This window comes from Muntiacus reevesi, chromosome 2 (genome assembly GCF_963930625.1).
Source record: "Muntiacus reevesi chromosome 2, mMunRee1.1, whole genome shotgun sequence".
Lineage (NCBI taxonomy): Eukaryota > Metazoa > Chordata > Mammalia > Artiodactyla > Cervidae > Muntiacus > Muntiacus reevesi.
In genome coordinates, this window is record NC_089250.1 from 2,151,801 (window position 1) to 2,167,820 (window position 16,020).

Consider the following 16,020-nt stretch of genomic DNA (forward strand, 5'->3'; position numbering starts at 1 on the left):
TTGTGTTCAACTCTTTGCAACCCTATGGACTGTAGCCCACCTGGCTCCTCTGTCCATGGGATTCTCCAGGCAGGAACACTGCACTGGGCTGTGACCCTCCTCTAGGGGATCTTCCTGACCCAGGGGTCAAACCCAGCTCTCTTATGTCTCCTGAATTGGCAGGCAGGTTCTTTACCACCAGCATCACCTGGTAAGCCTACTAATTATAATAAGTAGTTTTTAAACTACTTATTCTTAAAACCATAAATAATAATCAATTGCTCTGAAATCCTGCCGCATCAAAACGTTTGATGAAGCAGATGGACTGAGCCAGATAGCTTACCAGGCATCTAAGCCAGCATCTTCTTTCTGCAAAGAGCCGCTGAGGACCATTTGGTGCTCCTCTCTAGCTGCAGACGGTGCTTTTCCAAGTACCTAAAAGGGCAGGCGAGTCTCTCAACTTTGGATACTCACCAGAGCCAAGTTGCCAGGATATTGCTCCCAGATAAAGAGAGGGTTTGTATTAAGTGGTAGTTCAGGTTAAATCTTTGCCAGAGAGCTCTTTCTTGAAGAGTTTGAAACACACATAGTTGGTTAAGGGCATGGCTTTGGAGTTAAACAGAAATAGCTTCAATTCAACTTTGCTGCTCAAGATATCTGACCAGGAGCCAGTCTTTAACTCACTTGGAACTAAGCTTTCTTGTCTTTAAAATGGGGGTGATAATACCTACCCCACTGCACCATTGTGAGGAAGTAAGTTAGATGTATCTTTTTAGAATGTAGTTAGAGTATAGCCCTCTTCTGCTTTAAAACGTCAGTGGCTTCCTACCTTATTCAGAATAATTTCCAGAGTGATCCTTGTCTGTTCACAGGTTCCCTACACAGCCCCTGTCGCTTCACTGTACCACTGATGTTTCCTGGAAACATGAGGGCCTTTGTACTTTGCAGCATCTGCTCTGACTGTTCTTCCCCATGCATCATCAGTCCTCATAGCTTGCTTCTTCATTTCATTCCAGTCCTCCCCAAGTTCACCTCATCCAAAGAACTTCATGACCACCTTACTTAAAAAACGTGCACACGTGCACACACACATACACACACATACTTTTTTTTTTCATTTATTTTTATTAGTTGGAGGCTAATTATTTCACAGCATTGCAGTGGGTTTTGTCATACATTGACATGAATCAACCATGGAGTTACATGTATTCCCCATCCCGATACCCCCTCCCACCTCCCTCTCCACCCGATTCTTCTGGGTCTTCCCAGTGCACCAGGCCCGAGCACTTGTCTCATGCATCCCACCTGGGCTGGTGATCTGTTTCACTATAGATAATATACATGCTGTTCTCTCGAAACATCCCACCCTCGCCTTCTCCCACAGAGTCCAAAAGTCTGTTCTGTATATCTGTGTCTCTTTTTCTGTTTTGCATATAGGGTTATCATTACCATCTTTCTAAATTCCGTATATATGTGTTAGTATGCTGTAATGGTCTTTATTTTTCTGGCTTACTTCACTCTGTATAATGGGCTCCAGTTTCATCCATCTCATTAGAACTGATTCAAATGAATTCTTTTTAATGGCTGAGTAATATTCCATGGTGTATATGTACCATAGCTCCCTTATCCAGTCATCTGCTGATGGGCATCTAGGTTGCTTCCATGTCCTGGCTATTATAAACAGTGCTGTGATGAACAGCGGGGTGCACGTATCTCTTTCAGATCTGGATTCCTCAGTGTGTATGCCCAGAAGTGGGATTGCTGGGTCATATGGCAGTTCTATTTCCAGTTTTTTAAGAAATCTCCACACTGCTCTCCATAGCGGCTGTACTAGTTTGCATTCCCACCAACAGTGTAAGAGTGTTCCCTTTTCTCCACACCCTCTCCAGCATTTATTGCTTGTAGACTTTTGGATAGCAGCCATCATGACTGGCGTGTAATGGTACCTCGTTGTGGTTTTGATTTGCATTTCTCTGATAAGGAGTGACATTGAGCATCTTTTCATGTGTTTGTTAGCCATCTGTATGTCTTCTTTGGAGAAATGTCTGTTTAGTTCTTTGGCCCATTTTTTGATTGGGTCATTTATTTTTCTGGAATTGAGCTGCAGGAGTTGCTTGTATATTTTTGAGATTAATCCTTTGTCTGTTGCTTCATTTGCTATTATTTTCTCCCAATCTGAGGGCTGTCTTTTCACCTTACTTATAGTTTCCTTTGTTGTGCAAAAGCTTTTAAGTTTCATTAGGTCCCATTTGTTTATTTTTGCTTTTATTTCCAATATTCTGGGAGGTGGGTCATAGAGGATCCTGCTGTGATTTATGTCGGAGAGTGTTTTGCCTGTGTTCTCTTCTAGGAGTTTTATATTTTCTGATCTTACATTTAGATCTTTAATCCATTTTGAGTTTATTTTTGTGTATGGTGTTAGAAAGTGTTCTAGTTTCATTCTTTTACAAGTGGTTGACCAGTTTTCCTAGCACCACTTGTTAAAGACGTTGTCCTTTTTCCATTGTATATCCTTGCCTCCTTTGTCAAAGATAAGGTGTCCATAGGTTCATGGATTTATCTCTGGGCTTTCTATTCTGTTCCATTGATCTATATTTCTGTCTTTGTGCCAGTACCATACTGTCTTGATGACTGTGGTTTTGTAGTAGAGTCTGAAGTCAGGCAGGTTGATTCCTCCAGTTCCATTCTTCTTTCTCAAGATTGCTTTGGCTATTCGAGGTTTTTTGTATTTTCATACAAATTGTGAAATTATTTGTTCTAGTTCTGTGAAAAATACTGTTGGTAGCTTGATAGGGATTGCATTGAATCTATAGATTGCTTTGGGTAGAATAGCCATTTTGACAATATTGATTCTTCCAATCCATGAACATGGTATGTTTCTCCATCTGTTTGTGTCCTCTTTGATTTCTTTCAGCAGTGTTTTATAGTTTTCTATGTATAGGTCTTTTGTTTCTTTAGGTAGATATACTCCTAAGTATTTTATTCTTTTTGTTGCAATGGTGAATGGTATTGTTTCATTAATTTCTCTTTCTGTTTTTTCATTGTTAGTGTATAGGAATGCAAGGGATTTCTGACACACACATACATTTTAGACTTTTGATCTTCACATTATCCATTCCTGATAAATCATTTATTTGCCTAAAGTGTTCTTTGTCAAAATCCCCCCTAGAATATAAAGCCAGAGAGAGAGCCATTGTTTTTATTTACCGTTTTGTCCCAGGCCGGGAACTCATTCAACTCGGATATTTAATAAGCATCTCTGATGATCTAGCAATTCAATGCTTACATATCTGGGATTCAAAGTGCTTGTTATTTGTTTCCTAATATTTCTGAAAAAGTTCCTAAGGACGTTCAAAGGTCCTAAGAAACCAGAACCTGAGCTCCTTTAGGAGGACCTGGAGAAGGGTTAGCCAGAGATCCCCTCTGTGGCAGCCGTGGGGCTGTGCCCTTTACATTTCCCTGGAAGACAAAACCATCCCCGAGTGCAGGCAGTGGATAGCCTCCAACTGCAGCGCTCTCAGTCCTGCAACTGTCAGCAGCAGCTCAGGCCGATGGATGGAGTCACCGAGCTGCTCCAGCTGAGGTTCCTCTGGCAGGCGGTCCTTGCTCCAGGCTCCGTCTGCCTGGTAGAGATGCTCTCGGAGTGTGCCACATCTGAGACCCTTCCTCCCCAGACCTCTTCCTCACCTCTCCTTTCACGGGTGCCTCGTGGTGTGCAGGCCCTCCCTGCCTGCTCCTGCGTCTTCTCCTGCTTCTCTCTAGAGGCGTTTCCTGTAATCCATCTCCTACTCTCCCAAGTGCCTCTTGGTGCCTGTCCCGAGATGACCCAGCTCCTGCAGCAGTCCCTCTGTCAGGGCAGGAGGATCACGGGCAAACCTTCAGACTGCAGTTTTCTGAAGCCAAGTCTTGCTCAGAATTCCCTCGGTTGGTAGCGATGGTCTTCCTTTGCCTGTTCCAGTGATTTCTGGAGCTCTTGGAGACACGATAAAAAGTGGTAGAGTCAGGATTGACTCTTAGGGCCTGTGGGGACTGTGTACCCTTGAAACCTACACATAAGCTATGTCAGAAGATAAAAATGGGAAAGGAACAACATCCCATGTGGCTAATATCAAGAAAAAGCATTTTTACAAGCTGGACTATTTAAGTGGGCCATGTTGACATTCAGAGGGAAATTCCATAGACGTCATTTGAGATTCCTTTCCTTTCAGCGACTCTATTCAACATGGACTGCCGACTCGTACTTGGCCATCGTTCAGAATATTATTTCTTGATCAGTCTCTTCAGATATATATGTCTTGAATGTTACTAGATGTTTAATCCCTTAATCATTGTAGTTTATTATTCTGGAACTGATTGTGTTTTTATTAGAAGTGGTTTACTGAAGAGAAGGATTTATAGTCATGTTTCAAGCACTTCTGCAAAGCACAAAGAATTTTTTCTGCAGGGGGAGATGTTGAAGAAAATGTTATTCATGACATTTGTTAAAAAAAAATAAGATAGACTTCCCAGGTGGTCCAGAGGTGAACACTCTACATTTCCAATGCAGCAGGTGTGGGTTTGATCCCTGGTAGGGGAACTAAGATTCCACATGCTGTGAAGAGTGTCCAAAAAATAAAAATTAAAAAAATAATCAGACAGACTGCATTCAGGAGACCACTACACAGGGAGTTTGCAGGAGAGTAGAGACACTGAGCCCAACTTTGAAAATAAAAAATAAAAAGGAATTTGTAGCCAAGGAGCCGGTAGGGTGGTCAGTGGGTGGAAAATTGCTAAGAGGAAGCATCCAGGGTAAGGAGAGATTTTGGCTAAACCACCTGAGTAGAGTTCCTGCTGCAGGCAAGCCAGGGTGATCAGACATTGCCTGGGAGGCGGTGGAGGTTGGAGAACCAGGTCAGATATAAAGGCTGATCAGAACCTGAGGGTGGGGGATTCTGGCTAAAGCAGCTCAGCAGGATTCTTGCTAACGCTGGGCAGTGTAAAGACAGACGTGGAAGTCCAGAACTCAAAGCCTGGCTGGGAAGGAGGTTCAGAGGGGCCTGATTGGAGTCGGCTCAAGCAGAGAATCTCTGCAGTGGGACATGGGGCAGGGGTAGCTGGGGGGTGATGGTGACATATAAATTTGTTGTAAATGTTTGTTACAAAAGCAATTCTTTTCCTCCCTGGCTCCCAATAAATTGGTCTTTACTTTCCTCCTTATAATTACTATAGCAACTGTTTTGACTAACATGACAGTTTTTCTGCCCAAGAAAGAGACTTTCTTGAGTGACCACCCACTTCATCTAAAAGCATATCTTGTTGACTTTCTTCTTTCTGCAATCTGAAAGGCAGTTGCCAAATACCTTAGGAAGAATTTCTTCAAGTGGTGTCTGGCAAGCCTCAGGGAGCCTGTCCAGCACCCCGCGGCAACACAAGAGCCCTCTCAGAGTCTGAGGGTTCAGGTTGGACCTCCAGATGCCCTCAACAGAGTGCTTCCAGGAGACAGAGGAAGACAGATACAGAGTTTGGTGTCTCAAACGGGCAGACCTTAAAAAGTTAAGACCCAAAGATTCAACATCTTTATCTGGAAGTAAAAGAAAGTAGAGATTCCTAACTATTCAGGACCATGAAACGAGCAGACAAAAATAGAATTTGACTCTTCCAGGCAGTTCATTTAAGCAATACCTTCTTCTTCCCAAATTTAGATCCTAGTTGAGTTGACCAGCTTCTCACAGAGCCAAGGACAGGTCAGAGCCCTTGTTAATAACAAGCACCATCAGGCCAAGTTTCAGTTCGTTTTGAAAAGAGGACATAAAAAAATCAGGAAAGACTCTGTGCCTTCGTCTTGCTGGTTTTCAGCAGCCTTCAACAACTCTCCCCCACCAAGCCAGGTCACTTTGAAAGGTGATGACGATCTTCGTTTCTGAGGGCAGAATAAGTTGACATGAGGGGCCTAAGTCCTGCCACCTGTTGTCAGAATAAAGATTCACTGTATGCCATTGTGTCATTCCTGAGATCGCCTTTCTAAATGCTTGTGGTTGGTTACTGAGGGGGAGAACTTTTCATTTCTGTTTCTGTGGATGGATGTAGACAAGATAGACAGCCACTTTAGCACCTGTAATACTTGCTGAACAACCTCTTGATTGCGCTCACAGCCCAAGAGCGTGGTCAGAGGACACACACAGAGGACACACAAGACAGACTCCAACACAGAGACTGCCTCCTCTGGTCACTGCTCGCCCACAGTCCCGGGCAGAAGGAAGAACTAGACCTATGTTCTGATGGCTGGACGTGGGCTGAAGCTGGCTGGGGCACAGAAAAACCACAGTCTGACCAGACTTCCAGTGAGCCTCGCTCAGCAGCTCTGGGCTACCTTCATGCACAGACCCCTAGATATGCGTCAGGGGAAGAGCGCAGAGGGTATCGCTGCTCACCCTGGAGGCCACGTGACAGAGGTGCTCTCACCACCTCCGTGCAGACGTGGACGTGATCCTGCTGCTTAATTTCTGTGTCCTCCTGAGTGACTTGCTAACCTCACAGAAAATCTATCAGGTCGGGGTGGTGGCATTTACTATGTTTGTTTCTTGGATGCTCCCCCATAATCAGTTCTAACAGCATGAGTCACAGTGATAATGAGCAATAATGTACTGAGTGCAGGTTATTTATCAAGCCCAGCAGTGCCCACAGGTGGCCTGTGAGATGTTATTGTTGAGGTTGCTTCCCTGCTTTTGGAGATGAAGAGACAGAGCTCAAATAAGCCTATGAGTGTCCAGCCACCTTTGGATCAGGTCTGTTGGACCAATGTAACATGTTAAACCAATGGAACATGCCCAGTAGTTTTGAGTGTTCATGAAATGAGTTTTGGACTTATTTATGCATTTTTCTTCCACATCCCAAAGTCAGCTGTGATGCAGAAATTGTTAGTGTTCAGTCACTAAATCGTGTCCAACTCTTTGGGACCCCATGAATTGCAGCATGCCAAGCTTCCCTGTCTTTCACTATCTCCCAGAGCTTGCTCAAACTCATGTCCATTGTGTCAGTGGTGCCATCCAACCATCTAATTCTCTCTCTGTCACCCCCTTTTCTTCCTGCCCTCAATCTTTCCTAGCATCAGGGTCTCTTCCAATGAGTCAGCTCTTTGCATCAAATGGCTAAAGTACTGGAGCTTCAGCTTCAGCATCAGTCCTTCCAATTAATATTTAGGGTTAATTTCATTTAGGATTGACTGGTTTGATCTCATTGCAGTCCAAGGGACTCTCAAGAGTCTTCTCCAACACCACAGTTTGAAAGCATCAGTTCTTATGGTCCAACTCTCACATCCATACACATGACTACTGCAAAAACCATATTTTTGACTATATGGACCTTTGTCAGCAAAGTTGATTTCTCTGCTTTTTAATATGCTGTCTAGATTATGTCATAGCTTTTCTTCCAAGAAGCAAGTGTCTTTTAATTTTGTGGCTATGGTCACCCTCCCCAGTGATTTTAGAGCCCAAGAAAATAAAATCTGTCACTCTTTCCACTTTTTCCATATCTATTTGCCTTGAAGTGATAGGACCGGATTCCATGATCTTAGTTTTTTGAATGTTGTTTTAAGCCAGCTTTTTCACTCTTCTCTTTCATCCTCATCAAGAGGCTCTTTAGTTCCTCCTGACTTTCTGCCATTAGAGTGGTATCATCTGCATATTTGCAGTTGTTGATATTTCTCCTGGCAATCTTGATTCCAGCTTGTGATTCATCCAGCCCAGCATTTCGAATGATGTGCTCTGCATTTAAGTTAAATAAGCAGGGTGACAATATACAGCCTTGACATACTCCTTTCCCAATTCTGAACCAGTCCATTATGCCATGTCTAATTCTAACTGTTGCATCTTGTCATACATACAGATTTCTCAGGAGACAGTAAGATGGTCTGGTATTCCCATGTCTTTAAAAATTTTACACAGTTTGTTGTGATCCACACAGTCAAAGGCTTTAGCATAGTCAATGACACAATGGTGTTTGAAATCGTCTTGCTTTTTCTATGATCCAACGGATGTTGGCTATTTGATCTCTGCTTCCTAGGCCTCTTCTAAATCCAGCTTATTCATCTGCAAGTGCCACTAGATAAACTGCATTAGGGATTTAAGTTGAAGACAGGGGGGACAAAGTGGAAAAGTAAATAAAATTAGGGACAAAATTAGGAGGCAACCACTCTATGGGCAACAAAAATGCACCTTAAATTGAAAGAAGTGAACTGCAAATTTGCTTTTGATCCTGGTGGCCAGAGCAGTGCAGGAAAGAGAAACAGTTTTAGGATATAAAATATCAGATTACAAGGAAAGCAATGAATCAGACAAAATAAATTTTCTTTGTGCCAGGATCCAAGAAAAATTTCTGATAACCCTTTACAACAACCCAGTAATAAATATGGTCCATACAGTTGATAGAGTTTACAAGAGAATGCTTGAGAAATGTGGTAACTAGAACTGAAGCATTCCTGAAGCCCTTCTGATCCGAGAGATGGTTACTGGCCTTCGGGGGTGGGGCAGCCAAGCGTCCCTCTGATGTGACACTGAGCAGTTCCCTGGACCCACTCCAGACAATGTCGCTGTCTCACTTACGGGTCTCAGGGCAGAGGTGATGCGAAGGCGTGCTCCGGTGAGGCCCGCCGTCTCAGCCCTGCCTCACTGGCTACACGACCCTGGGAAAGACCCTTCATTTCTGCGCCCCAATGGCCTCCTCTGTAAAATGGGAATATTAAGGGCTCCTCCCTCATGGGAAGTTGGGAGGGTAATAAGTCAGCGTGTACAAAGTGCTCCAGACGTTGCGCAGTGCTGAATGAGAACTGTTTGGTGGTAGCAGTTTACAGTGTGATTTATACTTGGAAGGCCCCTCACGGTCTTTCCCTGACCGCGACTGCGCTCGTCTCTCTCCAGCCATAACAAAGCTCTCTTCTCTTCCTCCGCTTTTATCAAACCAGGGGACAAGGAGCCCCATGTTTTCCTCAAGGTGGAGCCCACCAACGCAGTGTTCCTTCACTGACAGTCCAAAAGCCCGTTGACTTTAAGCAGAGGAGGACCTCCTCCGTCAAGGCTGGCAGAGTCGAACAGAAACAGGCTTCAGACTCAGAGAAACCAGTTTGAACTGACCCTCCTCCAAACATTTCCCCACCCCCTCATTTCTAAAAACTGCATGTCTGATACGGTAACCACCAGTCATACGTGGCTGTTTAAATGAGACTGAAGAATTCAGTGTCTCTGTCACATGAGCTGTACTGACACATAGCTATAAGGTTTCACCGCCCCACGTGGCTCTGTGGCTTCTGGGCTGGGCTGTGTCATCTGGCTCATTGGTGTCATCACAGGAAGTCTGTTGCAGAGTGTTGTTGCAGAGGAGCCCTGAATTACACAGTGGCTGTAACATTACCAGGTTTGCGGCACTGACCTTGTCCCAGGCATTCAGGCTTTCTCAACTCTGAGAACCCTGGGAGGCTGGTACCCATTTTCTCAAGCCACAGGTGGGGCCAGTCAAGCTTGGAGAGATGAAATGTTACCATGGCAAGATTCTCTGGCAGATGCTGCAGAGGAGGCTGGCGTTTGAGCCCAGGTACAATAAGCCAGCTTCCCTGGTAGCTCAGCTGGTAAAGAATCCACCTGCAATGCAGGAGACCCTGGTTTGATTCCTGGGCTGGGAAGATGCCCTAGAGAAAGGAAAGGCTACCCACTCCAGTATTCTGGCTTGGAGAATTCCATGGGCTGTATAGTCCCTGGGGTCACAAAGAGTTGGACACGACTGAGCAACTTTCACTTTCACGATAAGCTACGAGGTCTGGGTTGCAGTGCGCCTCCTGAGGGTTTTCTTTCTCAGAAAGCAGGAGTTGTGGTGGAATGTGAAGCCCTCATTAGCTTCACTCCTCTCTTTGTTCTAAGCTACCCACCCAGTCACAAGCACCGAAGAGGCCTGGAACAGCTAGATAAATGAAGAGGAGTTTAGTTTAAATAGAGAGGAGTTAACACATTTGTTAACCAGCCCCAAATCTCTGTCCCTACCTGGTAGTAAGACTTGACCTTTCCCTAATTGATGATGCAGACCCCAGGGTAGAAAGGTCTAGTCATTCACAGTTAACTCAGGTATTATTGGTGAGTAAGAGGGAGGGAGAGGCAGGGTTAGATAAAACCACAAATCACAGTTAAAATAAAATCAACCACCTGTTATCACCTGTTATCTAGAAACTTCACCCAAATACATCCCTCCTCTTTAGTGTATTTGGCCTGCTACAATCTCTCTACTCTTTATGAGAAAAAATAGGATGAAATGTTGTTTAATCAAATAAATAACTTTTAAAATTAAAATAAAGGAAAAATATTTTTAATTTAAATCATTTTGAAAGTAACTTGACTCTTTGAAACAGAGACTCTGATACTGAATAATGTTGAAGGTAGTATGTGGTAGGTGAAAATTGCACAAAAATAAGGCTGATACGCAGCCATTAAATATACTCTATTGTTGATGAAATGGGGACAGGGTCTCTGGAAGCCCTCAGGTCGGGGATCCTCAAGGCAGGACCAGCTTCTCGCTGTAGCGATTCCAGCAAAAGTGATGCTTCTCTCCTTTTCCAAAGAGATTGCCCCCAGACCCCCAACTTCTACCTCTCCCGGGGGCCAGAGGACAACATTGCTGTGGACTGGGTGAGCTACCTGGTCCTCGAGCTCTGCGGTGTGACTATGATGAGCTGTGGTTGAGTCTTGGGAGAAGAGAACTTCTGAGCACCAGGAAGAAGTGCCATTACAGTTTGCATCCTTATCAGAGAATCCTACTCCCATTTGTCAACTGCCAACCAACAGATTTGTGAGGGAGAAAGGGCCCAGCTTCCTTTATTCTCCCCTGGCACACTCGGATCTGGAGAGGGATTTTTCCTGACAAAGGACCTGGGGATATCATTGCCTCAGTGTGATCATGGGGCTGCAGCCCACGTTCTGGTCAGCAGGTGCCTGTGTGACATTTACAACCGCTGTTACGGAAGAAGAATAGAGATTGGGTGCCTTTGCTCACTGCAGGTCTGGTTGTTCTGTTAGTGGAAGGTGCAGAGAAATCTAAATGAATTGGGTTTCAGTTCCTTTCAGCCGATTATCACATACCCCTCAGATTTGCACTTTCATTTTCATGGATACTTTCAACCCATTTGTTCCAAGAATGTTCCGGTCACAGTACAAGCTTATTGCGGGTTTTGTTGGAAACCTTGTTATTAGCATCTGCCGATGCTCCTTAAGTGTCTCACTAGAGAATTTCTATTCTGGCAGTTGATTCTCCTGACATCTGATATTTTTATCTATGAACTATATGGGCACCTGGCAAATTATATTTTCCCCTTTTGCTTTTGTAGCTAGGGTGCCCAGAGCCAATGAGGCATCTTATTCTCACTGTGTAGGACCTTTTAGCAAAAATTTCTGAAAACTCATCTTTTACTTTGTCCTTATTTTGCCAGGACAAAGTATTATTTTGCTTTATTTTTCTTCTCCTTGCCTGTGGTTCTTATCCCGTTTTGAAAATAATCTCTTTGTAGGGGCATTCAGGCAGTTCTCCTGTTCTGAAAGAGATTCCTAGGAGGTGCCTCAAAACCATACCCAACCTCTAAGATGAGCTTGATGAATTAGAAAGAGCTTCTGCTTCCTCCAGGCAGGCAGCTTAAGCGATGGTGGCCTTACGTTTGTTTGTCTGTTCATGGGAGGCCTCCAGAGACTCACCTTTATGGGGGCCTGGTGCAACCCCCTCAACTTGCATTATTTCTGGTTTACATTTTATACGTTGGTCTACTGTGAAGTATCTTTGAAAAAAAAAGATTCGTTTAAATTTTGGTGCATGAGTTTACTTTCACTGTGCCTTTGATGTGCTTGCTGCTTGGAGCACAAATGTGAACAAGAAGGTTTCAAGGATTCTGCCCTCATGGAGGTTAAACTGGTGAGGAACCAAGCCATGAATAATTAGTTGCAAAGAAATAACCAAGATGCTATTTTAGAAAATAAAATGACAGACCTATTAGGGAGGTCAAGGAAATATCCCCTCTGAAGAGGGGAAAGTTAAGGTGAGGCCTTTAGGATGAAGAGAAGCTAAAGGCAGTAGGAAGAGACTTCTAGGAAGGAGGAACAGCTAATGCAAAGGCCCTGAGGCTAGAAGAGCTTAAGAAGTACTCTTAAGGAAAAAAGTACTGATGGGTTGTAGTGAACAAGAAGGAAAACAAAGACAGAGAATGATGTGAGATCAGGTCTCTAAGACCCAGATTATACAGGACCTTTTAGCCCACGCTAGAAGTTGGGATTTTATCCTAAATATGATGGGGATCTACTAAATGGCTTCACTGTTTGAAGAATCAGTCTGGCTGCTGTGAAGGAAAGAGTAGAAATGAGTTGATTGATCTATGAAAAAGATGGTGATGCTCTGGATCAAGGTGGTGGTGGTGGTGGTGGAGATGGATGCTATGAAAATGGACTTCTTAATGGAAAGTCAAGATGATTGTAGTTTCAGTAAATCAGGACACTAGTGACAAGTATTGAGCCCAGAATGTCTTGTGATGGAAAGGCTTGGGGAAAGAGGGTGAGGAATAAAGAATTTGGTTATGGATGCATTAATTTAGAGACATTCATGTGAAGAAGTCAAGAAGAGAGTTAGATGTCTGAACTGAGAACCCAGAGAGGCTGGGGCCACTACTACAAATTTGGGAGTCATCAAGAAGTAGATGGTGTTAAAGCTCTAGCATTAAAGGAGGTCTTGGAACATAGTAGAAATAACAATCCCCAGAGCTGACTTCTGCAGATCATGTAAGAAGTTGTTATGTTGAACATGTAGAAGAGCAAATCAAAGTGTGCCCTGCATATGACAGCGTGAAAGTGAGTCATGGTGAACCTGGCAGAAAAGTGTTAGCAAGTGGGAGGAACAGAAGGCAGATGGAATTGATTAGAGATGGTATGGAAGAGAAATAGTAGAGACAGTGGCTGGAGACAAACTCTTCAAGATACTATGCCCTTAAAATGGATCAGAAACATGAGGGAGTAATTGAAGGAGTAGGTGGGGATGGCTGGAACTTATTTGTGTGCTGATAGGAATGACCAGAAAATTTGATGTGTATCAGGCGATGATACATAGAAGACTGAAATCCTTGTGTAGATGATAGAAGATGGAATCTGGAAGATGACTGGATCTGGAGCAGAAGCGGAGGGATTGACCTTTGATGGGCGAAAGCATACTTTATTAGGGGGAAGGATGGAGAAAGTTCTTGTCTGATGAGTTTCCTTTATTTAATCAATGAAGTTCAGTAATTGGCTAGGAGTAAAGGAGTTTGAGAAGCACTGAGATAATCATTTTGAAGAGTGGGAAACTTTAAAAGAAAGAATTATAAGGTTGAAAATCATGTGGACTATCCACTTGAAGTTTATAATCTTGACTTTAAACCAAAGCCAGACAATCCAGTTTTGTGATTTTCTCCATCAAATTTAGTGATTAAAAAATGGACAGGATGGACTTAGTTTTTTGGCCATGAAAACAGAAAATGAGACATAGAAGTTCCAGATGTCTGTGAGGAAATGATTGTAATGTTGGATCATGGAAATAAACTAGACAGGATGGAAGTAAAAGCAAGGGGAGCCTGGTGGTTAGCGAGGGGTGGGCAGGATTAATGAATAGGAAGTTGTAGGAACTTAGATTAATATAACAGAGTGAAGACTATAGAGCTAGGCATTAAAAGCATCAGATAATCCAAGAGTGAGATGTTAGGAATCCAAATTCCCAGGTAGTAAAGGTAAAGTCAGAGGGTACTAAGTAACTGAGAGAGGAAGAAAGAAAAAAACTTTGCCGTTTAAGGAGGCCAAGGAACTGTAAGTTCCACCTCAAAATAAGCTGGAAAATCATTCTTATTTATCATGTATATTTCCTAGATCATTCCAAATCCCTATTTGGAATTGGCTTGGGTGTACATAAATAAATAATGATGGTAGCTGATTCATTGTAGGTCTACTCTGTAAACACCATTTTAGGCCATACTTTTGAACACTGAAATTCTTTATTGACATTAAGATATTGCTTGGAAAGTATTCACAATGTGTTCATTCTCATAGTTTCATTATTCTTGTTTCTCAGTCAGTAATGATTCAAGACCTTTTGGGTTACGTTTAATACCTTTTTGTATGATGTACCCCAGCCTTCAATCTAGCCCTATTTATGTGTCTAGTCTCATCTCCTGCCATCCCCTTAAGATGTACCTACCGCATCAACTCCTCCGAAGCCCCTACTATCAGCAGTCCTGCACATCTGCCACTCTGCTTCACCTGGATAACTTCTGCTCATCCTCTAAGACCCATCTAAAGCGTCAACTTCTGGGTCACACCTTTCCTCAAAGGCTGAACCATCCAGAAGTGCGTTTCTGCGAGTCGAAAACATTACATATTGACAAATTCACATTGTTAATAATTTGCTACCACAAATGTAAACTTGAACCAGGGATGAACAATGGTAGCTACCACTTGCTGAACTGTGTAGCAATGTGACTCACGTTCATGGTAAAACGTAAAAGTACTTTGCATTTATCATCTCATTTCATTCCCTAAAAGGTAGGTGTAAATATTTACTTTTATTAGATAAGGATTCTAAGACTTAGAGTCTTTGTAAGAGAAAGTAAATAGTAAGTGGCAGAACTGGATTTTTATCCCATAAACAAAGGTCACATAATGCCATTCCTTCAGCTTACTCATTACTATGACTGCTTGCACATGATAATTCTTCACGTGTCAGAAAACTACACCAATTTTTGTTCAGGGCCCCTGGGACTCTAAAATCTGATATTGACATTGGCATTAACAATAAATGTTGTTACTTCCTTGAAATTTAGAAAAATGAGTTTTGAATTGAGACTCTGGACTACTTAAAATCTTCATCCAGTGATTGCTCTCTATTTGTTTGAAGTCATACCCCGTTCCCGTTTGCCAGGCAGCCCCCTGTAGCAGTGTTATAATCATCTAGGAGGACAAGTTCTTTAGATCACGAGAAGTGGGTTTGTTGACATGTGAGTGCCAAGTCTTGGTGTGATCAGGCAGAGGGCAGAGGGCATCTGGGTTCACTTCCTGGGGACCCTTTTGCTTTCATTGACATAGAACTCGCCCGGAGTTTTTAAGAACAACGGTGCTTTCTTGCCAAAGACCAGGAATCCTTTGGGAAATACAGCCTAGCTGCTGTGGGGCCCCTGCATTTGGCTAACATTCCATCTTGATCTGACCTGATGTCCACAGCAGCAGTTCTTAGATTTTTACTATGTATTAGAATCACCTGGAGGGCTTGTTGGAACACAGATTTCTGGTTCCCACCCCAGAGACTCTGATTCAGTCTGTCTGGCCTGGAGCCCTAGATTCCGCCAATTCAGTCAATCTCCCAAGTGAGGCTGATGCTGCTGCTCCCAGGACTACACTTTGAGTAGCTCAAAGTCTTGCTTAAGTCCCGGTTTATGGAACACGCAATGAGATTGGATATAAAAGCAGAAAATTCAGCAGTTATCTGAGTAAACCTCTGAATGCTAAATTCTGTAGACCAAAAAAAAAAAAAAATCATCTCCTCATTTCTGATATTATGTTAGAGATCAGCAATAATTCCTCTTGTGTGGAGTGAGACCAGTTGGCTGACATCTGGGAGTCCTTCTTTCCAGGAGCTCTTTTTCCCGAGATCGTAGAGAAAACCTCTCCTCTATGTACCTTCAGAGCATTAATGTGTTTTGTTCTTAAAACTGCCTTAAAGCAAGATGCTGTATAAAACTGATCAGTCTTTCAATGCAAAAATGAATGCAAGAAATTTTCAAAATGAAAATGTTACATAATATAATGAGAAATGTGGTCATTAGATTCAGGATGCATTTGTCTCTTGTTTAGATGCTAAAAGATATTTGCATTTTTATTAGATTCAAAATGGTGTGAGTCATGCAGATCAACACATTTCTTTTTCACAGGAATCCTTTGTGTTTGAACCCAACTGCCTCTTCAAAGTAGACGAATTTGGCTTCTTTCTGACCTGGAGAAGTGAAGGCAAGGTATGGCGCAGAAACAAGTC

At 43.0% G+C, this 16,020-nt stretch overlaps 1 protein-coding gene across 6 annotated transcripts in view; it reads left to right on the top strand.

The window, feature by feature from the left end:
- PLCB4 (phospholipase C beta 4) overlaps positions 1 to 16,020 on the top strand; it is a 451,857-nt gene that overhangs the window by 288,839 nt on the left and 146,998 nt on the right. For all 6 annotated transcript variants that reach the window (XM_065920857.1, XM_065920858.1, XM_065920854.1 and 3 more), the window contains one exon: positions 15,920 to 16,000. In XM_065920857.1, the coding sequence (XP_065776929.1) occupies positions 15,920 to 16,000 (81 nt within the window). The remainder of the gene's footprint in view (positions 1 to 15,919; positions 16,001 to 16,020) is intronic.